Here is a 15,128-nt window from a genome sequence, read left to right on the forward strand (position 1 = left end):
TGTACAATGGCATGGGAGAAATTAAATTTCGGCCTGCGTCTCGAACTTCAAATGGCTTTTGATGTTGTTGTTTCAGTTGTGTCTGATTCTCTGTGACCCCATTTAATATTTTCTTGGCAAAGATACTGAATTTGTTTACTATTTCTTTCTCCAGCTCATTTTGCAGATGAGGAAAGTGAGGCAAACAGGGTTAGGTGACTTGCCTAGGGTCACACAGCTAGTTAGTATCCAAAACCGGATTTGAACTCAGAAAGATGAATCTCGCTGATTCCAATCTCATCGATCTATCTACTGCAGCACCTAGCTGCCCTTCAAATGAATACAAAGATCAATTATAATGGTGATTTTATGAAAAAAAATCATAGGAGAAAATGAGAGAAGCTGCCTTATAAAATTTTTCTAGGGGACAACTAACTAAGCAAAGGTTGAAGGTCGTGATAAAAAATAAAGCAGATAGTTGTGACTACATAAAACAAAAAGGTTTCATAGGAACAAAATCAGTGCTACTAGAATTAAACATTGAATAGTTATCTAGAAAAGGAAGAATAGCTTCTCATTAAATATCTTTAAAAGTCTTGAGTGTCAATTCAAAATAAATAGAAAACTGATACAGATATGCAAGACCACTTAATCAATAAGTGGTCAAAGGCACTTATTAAAGAAAAAAAAAGAAATGCAAGCTGTCAACAACCATATGGAAGAATAGTCCAATGCACTAATAAGAAAAGTTCAAATTAAAAGTGCTCTGAAATTTCACCTCTAACCCAGATTGATCAGCTAACAAAAAACAGAAATGGTAAATGTTGGAGAAGGTGTGAATTGGGCTAACCATTATGGAAAACAATTTGGAATTATACTAAACAAATCACAAAACTGTCCATATCTTTTAACCCCCTGATACTACTAGTACTAAGTATATACTCTCAAGTGAATCAAAGACAGAGAAAGGTTATATAGATATACGTGTATATATGTGGATATATATATACACATATATTTGAGTTTATAGCAGTATTGTTGTACCAAGCATCAAGAGCTGGAAAGGAAATGGGTTCATAAGTACCCATTAGAGAAATGATTAAACAAATTAAGATATAGGAATGCAATGGAATATTATACCATAAAAATGATCAATATAAAGAATTCAGAGAAACTTGTGTGAACTGTTGTAGAAGAAAATGAACAGAAACAGGGTTAGAGTTTACAGGATGACTAATATAAATGTAAAGGAAAACAACTTTTAAAGACTTTGGAATAACTGAAGATGACTTCAGAGGATCAATGGTGAAGCTTGCTTCTTGACAGAAAGATAGTGGGCAATTGGTGTGGAATGAGCCGTCCATTATGAAATGTGGAATTTGTTTTGTCTATCCACACTTTGGGTTCTGTCAGATACAGGAGTCACTGGAAAATAAATCACACTTAAAAAGAAAAAAAGGAAAAGAAAATAACTTTAAAAAGATCATCTGGGGCAGCTAGGTGGCGCAGTGGATAGAGCACCAGCCCTGAAGTCAAGAGGACCTGAGTTCAAATTTGATCTCAGACACTTAACACTTCCTGGCTGTGTGACCCCAGGCAAGTCACTTAGCCCCAATCAACTCAGGAAAAAAATTAGATATAGATATTGATATTGATATAAACTCTTAAAGCTTATATATTTATGCAGCTTCCTCCCATCCCATGGGACCATTTTGACCAAACTTACAGGTTGTCAGTCAACCATAAAAACAATCAAACTGGCTAGTAGCCCTTGTACTGTTGTTATGGACCTTGCCTGAGCCAACTGTTAATTCTCTAGATCGACTACACAGAGCAGTTGTTTCCATGTGTTCTATAGACAGCTTTAATGACATCCCAGGGCAAATGTGAGGCTCCATGCTTGACTCAACATAGCTACAAATCTTCATCTCTCCTTTCAATAACAATCAGCATAAAGGAGCTACAAAATACTCTCATGTTTCCAAAACACCAAAGGCTACCGGAGAGAGGTTCTTTGTCATTGAGAGAGATGGCACGTCGAATTTAGTTTTTCTTCATTCTCTTGTCAGAAATTTAGCTACCAGACGTTAGGAATGTCCCAGAAGCCTTCCTGTGAGAGGTAAGGACACAGGTTTCAGATGCAGCCATGAAAGAGTGTTTACTTCCTACTTTGACTTCTGGAAGGAGGTAACTCATTTGACCCAGATTCCAATTTTTCTGGCAGAGTTTCTTCAAAGGCCCTTGGATTATTTTTCAGACCCAGTGGAGCAGTCACCATGTTGTGATTAATGATTTTTTCCTTAACATTTTTAACACATTCAGGAAGTTGATGAAATTGATGAATAATATATTTGATTTCCACATGAATGACAGAATAGAACATTTTGGAATTCATATATGTGAGTGATTAAGTAAACTTTTGTGGTTCATACTTGCAGCTGTTGGGGACAAGTTTAACAGTTCATGGAATCGTAGCTCTCGACCTGGAAGGGAAAGCAGAAGCCACTGAGCCTAACTCTCATTTTGCAGGGGCCCAGGGAAGTAAAATAATTTACCCTAGGTCACACATAGGTTTCGAGATCTAGAGCTGGAAGGGACTTTTCAAGCCTTCTTGTCCCATCCTCCCATTTTACATGTGAGGAAACTGAGTCCCAGAGATCAAAATCAATCTTAAGCATCAGTGGCAGGACTCAAATCAGGTCTTCTGACTCTAGGACCAGTGTGATTTCCACTACACCATGCTGCCATAATGATATATCATTTAGGCACATGTTCCTGCATGATATTGTTGGAAACTCTAATGTCCGGGCTAGCTTTCTGGTCTGGAGTCAGAGCTCAAGCTCAGCACACTCTCACTTGAGTCTCGAGTCTTTCTTGAGTTTGCTTATTTCAAATCCTCTCAGCCCTTATATACCTTAGTACAATTACATCACTACAGCACACTGAACAGTGCCAACTGGAGAACCATTACATCACCATACTAAGTACTAAGCATATGTGAACAAGAGAACCATCATCTCAACAATCACATTGAGTTAACATTTGCTTCCAGTATACTTTTCTCAGAGTTCCCCAATATCTGTGGTCCTCTACAGGAAACTATACCCTTCATATCTTACTGAAAGAACTTAGAGCCAAGATTATTCATTTAAAAACAGAAAAAATTAGATTTTATGTCATATTGTTGAATCTAGAACCAAAACGTAGTGGGGATTAAATGGATCACTGTTGTGCCATGAACTCATTCCTGTTTGATGTTTTTCTGTTTCCAATCTCTTTAACTCCTTCTATCTCACAATTTTTATCTGCTCAGTCTCATGCCATTGCAGTTCAGCATCACTAGAACACAAATCTTCCCAATGCATCGTCTTTAAAAAAAAAAAAAAAAAAAAAAAAGCTCACGAACGAATGCACCTCTCTTTAGATCAAATTTTGCATACCCAAGGACTCTCAGAAAACTTAGATGAAATTCAGCTCAATTTCTAAAATTAGAGATGATAGTACTTTTTCCAAAAGGGATGGAAACATCCATTTCTTCACTCCTCCTTCCTCACTCACTCCATTATCTATCACAGGTAATCCAATGCTTAAGCTTTACCTCTAGGCTCAGACAGACTAGATTCAATCTGAGGAATTACCCTAAAAGTTCATTTCTCTGGCTCATTATAACCCACCCGGAATTTACTCTGGGAAATCTCTGAAAGGAACTTATGTACAATTTGGGTCAAGATTTCCATAGACATGAAAATAGGGTTTTCAGGTCCTATCTGAGCATTTAAAGTAATAAATAGTATTTGATACTACATAAAAATCTACAAAATGCCCAAGACTCCCAGGATTCCAAAAAATGAATATAGAAAACTCATCAGGGAACTCTCAAATAATCAACATGACATTATCTCCTCTCTGGTGTGTCCCGTTTTGCCATGACAATGTAGAATACTTAGCCTCTTTGTGCTTCCTTGGGGGACGTGATCTTCATTGACTAGGGCTACCAAGAAATTGGCTCAGCCTGGAGGAGGCAAGACAGACCCTTCTTTGGAGGAACCACTTTCCATGGCCTAAAATAATATTTTATCAAGGACTCTGAGCTGACACTTGCCTTTTCCCTTCATCGATTGATCACTCACATGGTCCAAGAGAAAGTCAGGAACAATGTCATTCCTGAACTCTTTCCTCCTAATTTGAAGAGGAATTTCCTAAGCAGTGGAATCCTAGAATCTGGCCTTCTGGCCAAAAAAGGGAAACTTGAAAGCAGTACGAGCCTAGGAGGTTGTCCTGGGAGTAACTTCAAGTTCAAGACTTGAGAGAAAGGGTATTTTTTGAGCATATGCTTCCTCTAAAAAGATTGCCAATGTGACCTGAAGTTAAAGGAGAAATAGGGAGTTAAAATTATGCCGTGAACATTAAGAAGGCCATGTTTTTCTTCCATTCTATTACAATGAGTTATTCAGACAGTAAAGGTTCTATGGGAAGACATTTGCCAGTCTGGTAGCTCCAAAGTGTCTTTCTGTTTCAAATTAAGTCCAAACCACAAAGTGACACTCCTAGTCTGGGAAGGGCTATGTAGCACCCAGGCAGAGGAATTTGCCTGAAGGTTAGGGTATTGTCATGTTGGCAAAGCCATGTTCATTTGCTTTCTGAAGAGGGTCCAAGCTATAGTGTGTCATTGAGTCTAGAGGACTCTTGAATATTATGCAAAAAGTGAGATCTTCCATAGGGAGAAAAGAATTGTGTTGTTATGGACTTCTGAGAGTCCCTTTATGGGTTTTTTGGACATTTATTTGGAGTCCATTGTATTTTGTGCATTTTATATAGGATGAAATGAAGGCTGTACTATAGCAAATACTATTTGCTATCTTCAGTGTTTATATGGGAGCTGGGGACCTTGTTACCCATATATGTGGAAACCTAAACAAATCAACTCTTTGGAGAAATTTTCCAGAGTAAATTTTGAATGGGAGCATAAGGAGCCTAAGAGGATGATCTTTTTACAGTAGCCCTAAAAATTGAATTTGAGCTGTATGAGCCCAGAGCCAAAGGTTCTTGGGCCATGAGTCACTGTGAAAGTGCTCACTTTTTCTACCATATGCTGTCCAAGATGGACATATAGGATCTGCCTGAATAATTTCCCTAGACTACCAGGCCCCATATTGTCAGATCTCAGCATCACTTCATTGGTGATTCAACAATCGTGTACCAAGCAATGAAGAGGTACATGGTGGGTATGAGCAGGCTACAACATATCACAAAAGACATACAAAGAACAAAGAGTAAAAGGTGCCATCAAGAAATATATTGTCAAAAAATAAGATCGTCTGGCCATGGGATGAGAAGGGAACTAATTACTGAACAACCCATATGTTCCACTGGTTTTCTTCTAATGCTAGAAGAAATCAAGGAAGGCCCTCAACTTGTTAGGTGAACTCATTGTTATACATTTATGAGAGAACAAGGGCGACAGTCATACACAGCTGGGGTGAGATTTACATTATTTTACCATCTAAGGCTCGAGTTTCACTGTAAGGACTTTTTTGCCACCTTTCTTCCAGACAAATTTTCACCCCAAACTGATCCAAGTTGGCTCAAGAAATTGAGTAAGAAAAAGGTTAGGAAATTTATATGGCCTATGTACAGGCTCTCTTCCTTATTAAGGAAGGCCTGATATTGTCTTCAAAGACTAAGTTCCAAGGAACTCAGACATTAAAAGTAATCTAATGGAGATACTCTTAATGAGAATAGGTTTCATGGTCTTTGGGGAATAAGTAGTAGTCCACAATGAAGGAGACAGACAAAAATAGAGAAAGATATAGGAGGGGTGTGTGTGTGTGTGTGTGTGTGTGTGTGTGTGTGTGTGTGTGTGTGACAGAGATAGACAAATACAGACAAATACACTGAGAGAGATCGACAAATACAGAGATAGAGACCAAGAAACACACACACACACACACACACACACACACACACACACACACACACAGAATTTATTATGTGGAAAATACTGTTAATCACTACAGATACAAATAAAAATCATGACATTTCCTGCCTTCAAAGAGCTTACATTCTACTGCAAGATTGGGAAAGGAGAAAACTTTTACCTTTCCACCCCAACTCCCAGTCACTGCCCTCTCTTTTCTAATTGTCTTTTTCTAAAGTGAGTAAGAGTTCCCACAAGTTTGCTCTGTCTCTCCCCAGGCTAGAAGCATCTGTCACTGACTGTATCAGCACCAAGTTTACTGGCAACAGGCATCCAAAAGGCAGATGTGACAGGCAACCAAAAGACAGCCAGCTATTCAAACCGCTTTGTGAGACAAACTTAAGATAAGAAGTAGGGATTTTCTCAGGCTCACAGCTGCTGGGATTTATGGTGTGAAGTGTTATACACAGAGTCCATTGTTTTCTTGAGGTCTTATAGATCAGTGTGGAATAAACTGATATGGGGGGAACTAATAGGAGCTCAAGAGAACCCAGATGTGAAAATGAAATGTTGAGGATGATGACTTTGGGCGGTCAGAACTACTACTGAGGCTGTTGGTCTGGTCACTGATTGACCACATGGAAAGAAATGACTAGTAGGAGTAAAAGGAGGCAGCAGACTCAGCCCATAACTCCTGCTGATCTTCACGAGAAAGGAAACAGATTAGTTGAAAGTGAGCCTCCTTTCCCCAGGACTGCTTAAATATGGCTGCTTCTGGCTTAAGCCAAAATATTGGTTTGAGATCTTAGGACCTAACCCTTCACAGTTCTCTCTTTCAGTTTTTCCAGCCACAAAAGATTGAGGAGGGGAGAATGTGGAGGAGGAGTAGAATGTTTATGAGCCAAATCCCCTCATGGAAATGTTAGATTTAGCATGTGAGGAAATAATGCGAAAGACAGCATGTCATAATGGATCAGAGAGCTAGTCTCAGAGTCGGGAATTCAAGTTTCTGTTACATGTTGTTCAGTCGTTTTTCAGTCATATTTGACTCATTATAACCCATTGGGGGTTTTCTTGGCAGAGATACTGGAGTGGTTTGCCATTTCCTTCTCCAGTTTGTTTTTAAAATGAGGAAACTGAGGCAAACAGAGTTAAGTGACTTGCCCAGGGTCACATAGCTAATTTCTTTTTTTCTTTTTTTTTTTTTGTACATATAGGTTCTTTGATTTTATGTTTATTACTTTTTAATCTCTTTTGGAATACATACCTAGTAATAGTAGTAAAATGAAGTCAAAGGGTACGGCTTTTTTATTGAAGCTTTTTATTTTCAAAAGCTATGCAAAGATAATTTTTCATCATCGACCTTTGCAAAACCTTGTGTTCCAGTTTCCCTCTCCCTGCCCCCTATCCCTTCCCCAAGATGGCAAGTGATCCAATATATATTAAACATGGTAAAAATATATGTAAATATAATATAGGCATACATATTTATACAATAACCTTGCTGCACAAGAAAAACAAAATCAAACAGGAAAAAAAACGAGAAAGGAAATAAAATTCAAGCAAACAACAACAAAGGAAGTGAAAATACTGTGTTGTGATCCACACTCAGTTCCCACAAGGCCTCTCTTTGGGTGTAGGTGGCTCTCTTCATCACAAGACCATTGGAACTGGCCTGAATCTAAGCTAATTTCTAAGCCAGATTAGATTTGAACTCAGATCTTCCTGACTTCAGGACTGGTGCTCTCTCCACTGAGCCACTTGGCTGCCCCATACTCCACAGTATACTATTTCTCAGGCCATTCTTTAAATCTATAAAATGAAAAACTGAATGGATAGGAGTTTCCACACAGAGTGTTCCTGGAATTAGCAACAACAACAACAACAACAACAACAACAACAAAAAGACATAGTCTCAGGTGAAAGAGGCCAGCGAAATATTAAAAAGAGTGTCTCGGAAAGAGTTTAGCAACCATGTCTGTTGAAATTACATTTACATATTTGGTTTAGACCATTTAATTGTCTTTCTATTGATTCATGTCTGGTGTCAGACAATCTGGAGTCCCTGTTGAAGTGAAGCATGCGAAGATCATTTGTGTACATGGACCTTCAAGGCTTTGTCTTTAGGAGCATGACAGATTGGGTACTGTTCAAGGAAGTTGTCTTCAGGGTGCAATGCAAACCTTTTTGTGGAACCTAAAAAGCATGAGACAAGAGGGGCACGTAAGGCCACAAATGTTTAACATATTGGGTGGAGAAACGGAAAGACTCGCAGATTCCTCCTGGGAAATAAGCCCCATTATATCCACCATCCTACTCATGTGGTAGCCTCACCACAGGAGTAGATGGATGGGCAAAATTGAATTTTGCCCAGAAACTCGTATTTCATAAGCGGAAATCATTCGTGAAACCCCAAGAATGGAAAATGGATCTGTAACATCAAATTAAAATCAGAAGACACACATTCTGAATGGCCCACAACACAGAAGACTAGGTTCCTTATACAAGTGTAAAGAAAAATATGTTTATTTGCTAACCAAGAAAAGCTGGACTTTGAAAGCATCAAGGGAACTATGGGAAAAGGTATGGTAGCAATAAGCAGACCTGTCATCCAATGTTCAGTGAGTTGGCCACTGGTTGACTAGAATGATATGTCTGAATTTCCAAAGTTTAAGAGGGAGGGGAAGATTTGGGACTCCTCTGTAGTATCTAGAATCAAAAGGAGCAGCTTAGAGATAACTTTGCCCGGTCCTCTAATTTTACATATGAAGAAACTGAGGATTGAAGAGATTAAGTGTCTTATCTAAAGTCACATAGGTAGCCAGCAGCAAAACCTGGAATCAAAGCCAGGTCTTGGTACTTCAATCTACTTCCAAGTATTCCCACCACCAAGGAGATGGGGAGGGGAAGAAGGCAGGTCAAGGTAGAGAGGAGGGAAGAGGAGAAAAACTAGATCAAGCTACAGAGAAGGCAAGAAGAAAGAAGTACAGAGAGAAGAAGAGAAAGGAAAGTGAAGATCTGGAAACACTCGGAGAGGAGGGGAAGGTGGGATGGAGAAGAGAATGGAGGCAAGAGGCTGGTGCAAGAGAGTGATGATGGGTATTCCAAATGGGTTTCATGCTCTCGGAAGAAATGGAAAAACAGTGAGATCAGCAGCATCCCAAGAAATGCAAGTGATCCCATGTTCTTATGAGGCCCCACAAAATCAGAATTAGGGTCCTCATATGGGTCCTTAAAGAGCAAAATGCACTCAACACAAAGGCCAGCCAACATCTGGAATCCATTTAACCAAAGGTGAATGTAAAGGTGTTGTTGGAGGCTAGAGAGCCAAAGGGAAGTACAGAGAACCCCCAAGAGATCAGCAGAAAGGATACATACAATTAACTAGATCGTTGAATTTCTGCTTATGGATCAGTTTGTTTGCCTGTATTGAGATGTGGAAGGAATATTGTCCAATGGCTGGATAGTAAAGCTCCAAGCAGAGGGAGTATCTCGCTTATGAAAGCACCGTTGGCCCTTTCCCATCTTCGCTAAGGGGATGCCAAATCCACATCTGGTAAGTTCATAGTTTATTCATTAAGTTGTTTTCATTATATGTTCTATTTATTCACAACTATGGATGCTTGGGTTATATTGTGAGGTTTTTTAATAAAAAACGGACTTGATATAGATTACGCATATGTATCTATGTATGAGGATGTAGATATATAATTTTTTTTCAGTATGATCTAGCAAGATTTCAGCTATCATATTGAAGTCTACTTAGAAAGCTTATTGCATGAAAAGGGTGGGTTAAAAAGTCAAATAAATGGAACATTTCTAACTAAATCCAATTCTGTTTTAAGTATATAAAAGAAGTCACTATGAAAGTCACTTCTTGATTATGGGGTGAAGTAAAGATTGATATAAAATGAATAATTATGCCCTTTGAAAACTAATCTTGATTATTACAAATAAGCTTACCTAAAGTCAAACCAGGATTCTGAGATTTTTTTAAAATGTGTTTCCTGGTTGGGTGGGAAGGAGAAGAAGGAGAATAACAGGAAAGATGCATGATGGCCTATTTTACTGTATCTTACAGATCTATCCTCTAATGATGACGTTTCCCATATAACTTCTTTCTTTTGGGGAGAGGAAAGGATGGAAGAAAATGAAGAATCAGAGCTGTTGATACATTGAGACACTCTATTTCCACTGTACTGAGTCTTGCTACCTTTCTCTCTACGGGCTCCCAAGCCCAAGGGATAAGGCCCTGTTTCTCCTCCCAATGGAGCCACTCTGTACCATTTGAAATGCTGGGTTTTTTCCCCCTCTGTGTAATTTCTCGTGATAAAGCACTTAAAAATCTCAAAGGGCTCCTCCCCCACAGCTCCTATGGAAAGAGCTTTGGCTTTGAAGTCACAATCCCCAGGTCTCCAATCCTGCTTCTTAAGCTGTGATCCCATCTATGACTCTGGACAAGACCCTTTGTCTCTGTAGACCTCATTTCTTCATCTGTAAAATAACTGAATGGCTAAATTAAACTAAAATGGCCTCTCAGGTCCCTGTCAGTTCTTCCTCTGTTATCCTATGTTAGTAACCCTGTAATCAATGCATGGGGATGGGGAACAGTAGGGGACCATGAATTTGATACCATTAAAACCACATTGCTGAAGGACCCCCCTAGTCAATGTTTTGTCTGTAGAATGCATAAAAGGATCACTTTGTTCTCCTTTGTAAATCCATTTCCTTGTTACCAAGTAATGAAGCAAAGACATGGAAAAGGGAGATTTTCCATTTAAAAAAATACATCTTTGTGAGACATAGGGTTAATTTTTAAGATCCCGCTTCCCAAAAGGCTATGGGCCTACCTGCTGGAAGAGGCTCCCGGTCCCCAGATCTGCAGTGCCAAGTGTTGCCATGACTTTTCTGTAAATATCGCTTCCTTCCTCTCAAGGGCAGCATGCACTAGACAAGGCCCTATGCTCTGCTGAGTAAAGACATGTTATCTATAGAGCACCTGTGTCCACGTCTTCATTTGTTAGCATGTGTGGGTTTCTTTTTGGGGCTGCCCTGTGCTTGCTCTGTGAGAAAAAGAATGACTAGTTCTCCAGGATGTCTGTCACCAAACTCCCAAGATGTGCATCATTTCTTAGGCTAGGCTGTTCCTTGTTTTTCCCAACCCTGAACAAAATTAGCCAGCAGATTGAATAAGCACCCTAGTTCTGCCTCCGTATCAAGGAGACAAATGGAGAAAAGTCAGTGCAAATGGCAGAAGGTACTTGGGCCACCAGTTGGGAAAGCAGTACAATCCACAGTACCTCGGCCATACCACTATGTGGCAAATAGATCACATCCAGAAACTGACACGTTTATTAGTGGGACCCAAGGGGAGAAAAGTTGTCCAGACCAAATCCATGAATACCATACTTTTTTGTATTAGTTTATGTTTTCTCTCTATCTCTTTGCATCAATCACCTGCTTGGTTATTCCCTCGCAAAATATTAACCGTGCTTTGGAGTAAATGCTAAAATAAATCCAGATTACTGAAATAAATCCTTGCTCCAAAGAAGTTCTTTTCTATTAGTCTGCAGAACACTCTGTGATATTGATGCTGGATGAAAAATAGGACTGGAAGAAATGGCCTTTGTAAAATGCAAGCAATGGGTTTCCTGAATGTACCATCCTGAAAAAACCCATATCGTTTAGGGAAAGATAAGCTCTTTGCCCAGACCTAATGTTTTAAGGCTATAGACTTCTCTATTTTATCTTCTCTTTCTCTCTTTCTCTCTCTTTCTGTGATTTGTAGCCTATATTGAAGATCTCACAAGATGTGTTGAGCAAAGCAGAAGACTTATTATCGTGCTCACTCCGGACTATGTTCTCAGGAGGGGATGGAGTATTTTTGAGCTGGAGACCAGGCTCCATAGCATGTTGGTCAGTGGAGAAATCAAAGTCATCTGGATCGAGTGCACGGAATTAAAGGAGAAGGTGAACTGCCGCGAGGTGGAACTGCTGAAGAGAAACATCAAGCTTCTGTCCCTGGTCAAGTGGAAAGGCACCCAGAGCAGCAAACTGAATTCGAAGTTTTGGAAGCACTTGGTGTATGAGATGCCCATCAAGAAAAAAGTGACACTGTCCCGCCGCCAAGTCCTGGACTCAGCGGAACAAGGCCTTTTCGGAGAGCTGCAGACCGCACCCTCGATTGCCGTCACCAGCACTTCGGCTGCTCTGGTAGCGTCTCAGGCCGATCTGAGCGATTTCCACCAAACAGATTCGATGCCAATGAGACACTGTTGCAGAAGTTATAATTACGAGATGCCGACGTCCTCTTTGCCGATATCTTCTCTAGGGTCCCACCACCACACATACTGCAACATCCCCTTGACGCTGCTCAACGGACAACTACCTCTAAATAACGCTGCAAAGAACGCTCCTGAATTTCACAGGAACAGCCCTCTGCTGCCTTTGTCATCCAAGGAGCTTAGCTTCACCAGCGATATTTGGTAGAGACGGTCTGAAATCTTCAGAGCCGCTAAGTCAGCATCCCCAAAGGCCTGCGTTTTGTACTAAACATTTAAGAATCTACCAAGAGTGCTTAAAAGTTGATGAAGGAAATGACAGTTTTTCTTTTTTTAGTACTCAATTATTTTTGTTTACAGTTTTGCAATATTGAAGACACAAAAAGAGAACACATGGAGAATCTTCTTTTATAATATGGTACTGAGTTTAGCTAGCCTATAATGACTTTTTTCTTGAAAAGAAACTCCCATTGTCTTAGGGTAGATTTTTATGTCCCACAGATAGATGATCTTAGCTGACTGGTGTTTCTGTACTCATATTTCAGAATTTCAAATATAGAAAACTAGAGACTTGATTACAGTTTGGAAATCCTAAACTTAAGTTTAAGGAGGAAACAACTTTTACAGTGTAAATGAATGCAGAATTTGCCTTAGGGAAAGGGCAGAGTACCCCCATTTGTAATCACAACTAGCAGTTTTTAGGGGATGACTTAACCGAGGAGCTGGAACTGAGGGTAGTGGTGGTGGAAAGTGAATGAAGACTGGAGAGAGCATCAATATCATGCACAACTGCTGCAAGATTGATCAAGAACTCATGACAACAGCATTTTGTTTTATTAAGCAAGCACATCTTTAGAAAAAGCTGAGAGTCAGCTAAACAAAGGGAAAGATAGCTGTCAACTCTCCTGGATTAATTTTCAACAGCCCGTGGAACTTCTTTCACAAGTTTTGCAACTTCTGAAAGACCTTTGTAGAAGTATTTCGAATGGCAGATTTTTTTTAATTTCCTAACAAGTTCACATTTGGATTCCTTCATTATTATTATAAATTAAGATTTCTTGACCTGTTGTCAGATTTGTATACTGATAGGATTTCCTTCCTATTTCAGCATCAATGGAGTTTCCATTTAAATACACATTTGACTGAGAACATCATCTATTAAAAAAAAAAAAGAAGAAGAAGAAGAAATATTCACAGCAGTATTCACAGATGAAGTACCAGACGATTCAAGTTTCTTAGTCATAGGGCAGCAATTGCCAGGAAAATCATCAGAAATATAGCTATGAAACAGACTCTTCTGGTAAGATTTAAAGGCTTCCGTCAAAGGATACCAATTCTTGATCCTACCATCGGTCCACTTGGGAGACTGGGATCCTCAAACAGAAAGACCAGGGCATATGTAGAGTACCAAGTGCAAGACTCCACACGTTCGTAGTAATTACAGATTTGCAATAGGTGGAATGGCCCTGTTTGTCTATTGAGCATCACTCCTCCTTGAAGTTCATCATATTTTGCCCTCCCCACTCACAGTTGCCTGTGGGGGTCAATCCTGATTCCAGATCAACTTGGGCATTTTGCAGATAGTACTTAACAACTGTGCACCAGGATGAGCGAACCAAAACGATGTACTAACAGTACAGCAGAATTCCAAATTGGGCTGGTGCTCTTAATTGTGCTCGTAATTGTGAAATATATTTGTGCAGTCATTTACCAACCAATGGATTTTGGTTGTTTCCTTAATCCTCTTCTCTTGATCAAATGTAAACCATTGGTTTGTTCTAGGTATCCATTAATCTATAGTCATTCAGCCAGTTCTTTATTCCCAAATGTAGTGTGTGGAAGCTTAGTTGTCAGTTATGGGGGGTACAGACTTACTCCCTCAGTTAAGTTCCCTCACGTATGTGTTTCATAGATATAGTCATTCCATTGAGAACGGTGACTTTGGCCTCCATTCTAACCGTATGTATTTCCAAACAGAAATTGACAAACTCTACTCTGTTTTCTACGTGTTACAGACTTTGTGTTTATGCTGAGTATGTTCGTTAATGCAATGTGTAACTAAAATAATATTTGCATGAAGTGAGCTGCATATGTTTCAAGTGACAAGTTGTGATTTCATTATTTTGCTTCCACATGATTCTAAATCTGATTACTCCACAGAGGATGTTCAGTGATATTTTTAAACTATTAGTTCTGTAACGTGCATGCCTGTTTTGAAAACCTATTGCAGGTCTCTCTGTTTCCTTGATTTATGATGATTAAATGTGGGTAACTGTTGGAATTGACTGGTCACCACGTATCTTTTTACTAGCAGCAAGTATCTGAACGCAGCATTATTTGCACTAGTGTGTGAACACACATACACAAGGCTTTTCCATAATTTTCCAGAAACAACATACATAATATTTCTCTATGGATTTTTTTTTCTATAGGACAAATCAACATCTGATTGTTATCTGAGATTTTTTTAAGACACAGTCTTGCCATAAAGAGATGAAAAACATATAACTACCTTCAATTCGGGGAAATCTGGGTAAATAATTGGTAAAATAACATCTGGATAATTGGTTCCCCATATCAATCGACAACGTTATTTTTTCTTAGAGTAAAGGGAGACATTATGAAAATGACTGATGAGATAAATTAGCAATGCAGTATGGCTTTGGAGGCATCGGAAATCGCAGTCATACTGGGAAGGTCCTGTACCCAGTTTGAAAGCAGTGTGTAAAAATGGAAGTCAAATTCAATGCTTGAAGTTAGGTGGGGGAAGGAAAGGAAGAGGAGTGGTTTGTTTACCATTTGTTTCTAGTGGCAAAATAAGAAAGCAAGATGTTAAGGCCTAGAAAGCTTGAGTGATTTGCCCAATATCACACATAGTATCATGCTATCATTTGTGGAAAGATCCCTGAGGCACTCTACCAAAGACCTCTTCCAGGCTGCTGTCAACCCCA

At 39.4% G+C, this 15,128-nt stretch overlaps 1 protein-coding gene across 1 annotated transcript in view; it reads left to right on the plus strand.

The window, feature by feature from the left end:
* The window catches only part of IL1RAPL2 (interleukin 1 receptor accessory protein like 2), an 878,604-nt gene extending 864,146 nt beyond the window's left edge, over window positions 1-14,458 (plus strand). The window contains exon 10 of the mRNA XM_051968000.1: window positions 11,685-14,458. Coding sequence (XP_051823960.1) covers window positions 11,685-12,385 — 701 coding nt within the window. The 3' untranslated portion in view covers window positions 12,386-14,458. The remainder of the gene's footprint in view (window positions 1-11,684) is intronic.
* The last annotated feature ends 670 nt before the right edge of the window (window positions 14,459-15,128 follow it).

Source organism: Antechinus flavipes, chromosome X (assembly GCF_016432865.1).
Source record: "Antechinus flavipes isolate AdamAnt ecotype Samford, QLD, Australia chromosome X, AdamAnt_v2, whole genome shotgun sequence".
In the NCBI taxonomy this organism is placed as follows: Eukaryota; Metazoa; Chordata; class Mammalia; order Dasyuromorphia; family Dasyuridae; genus Antechinus; species Antechinus flavipes.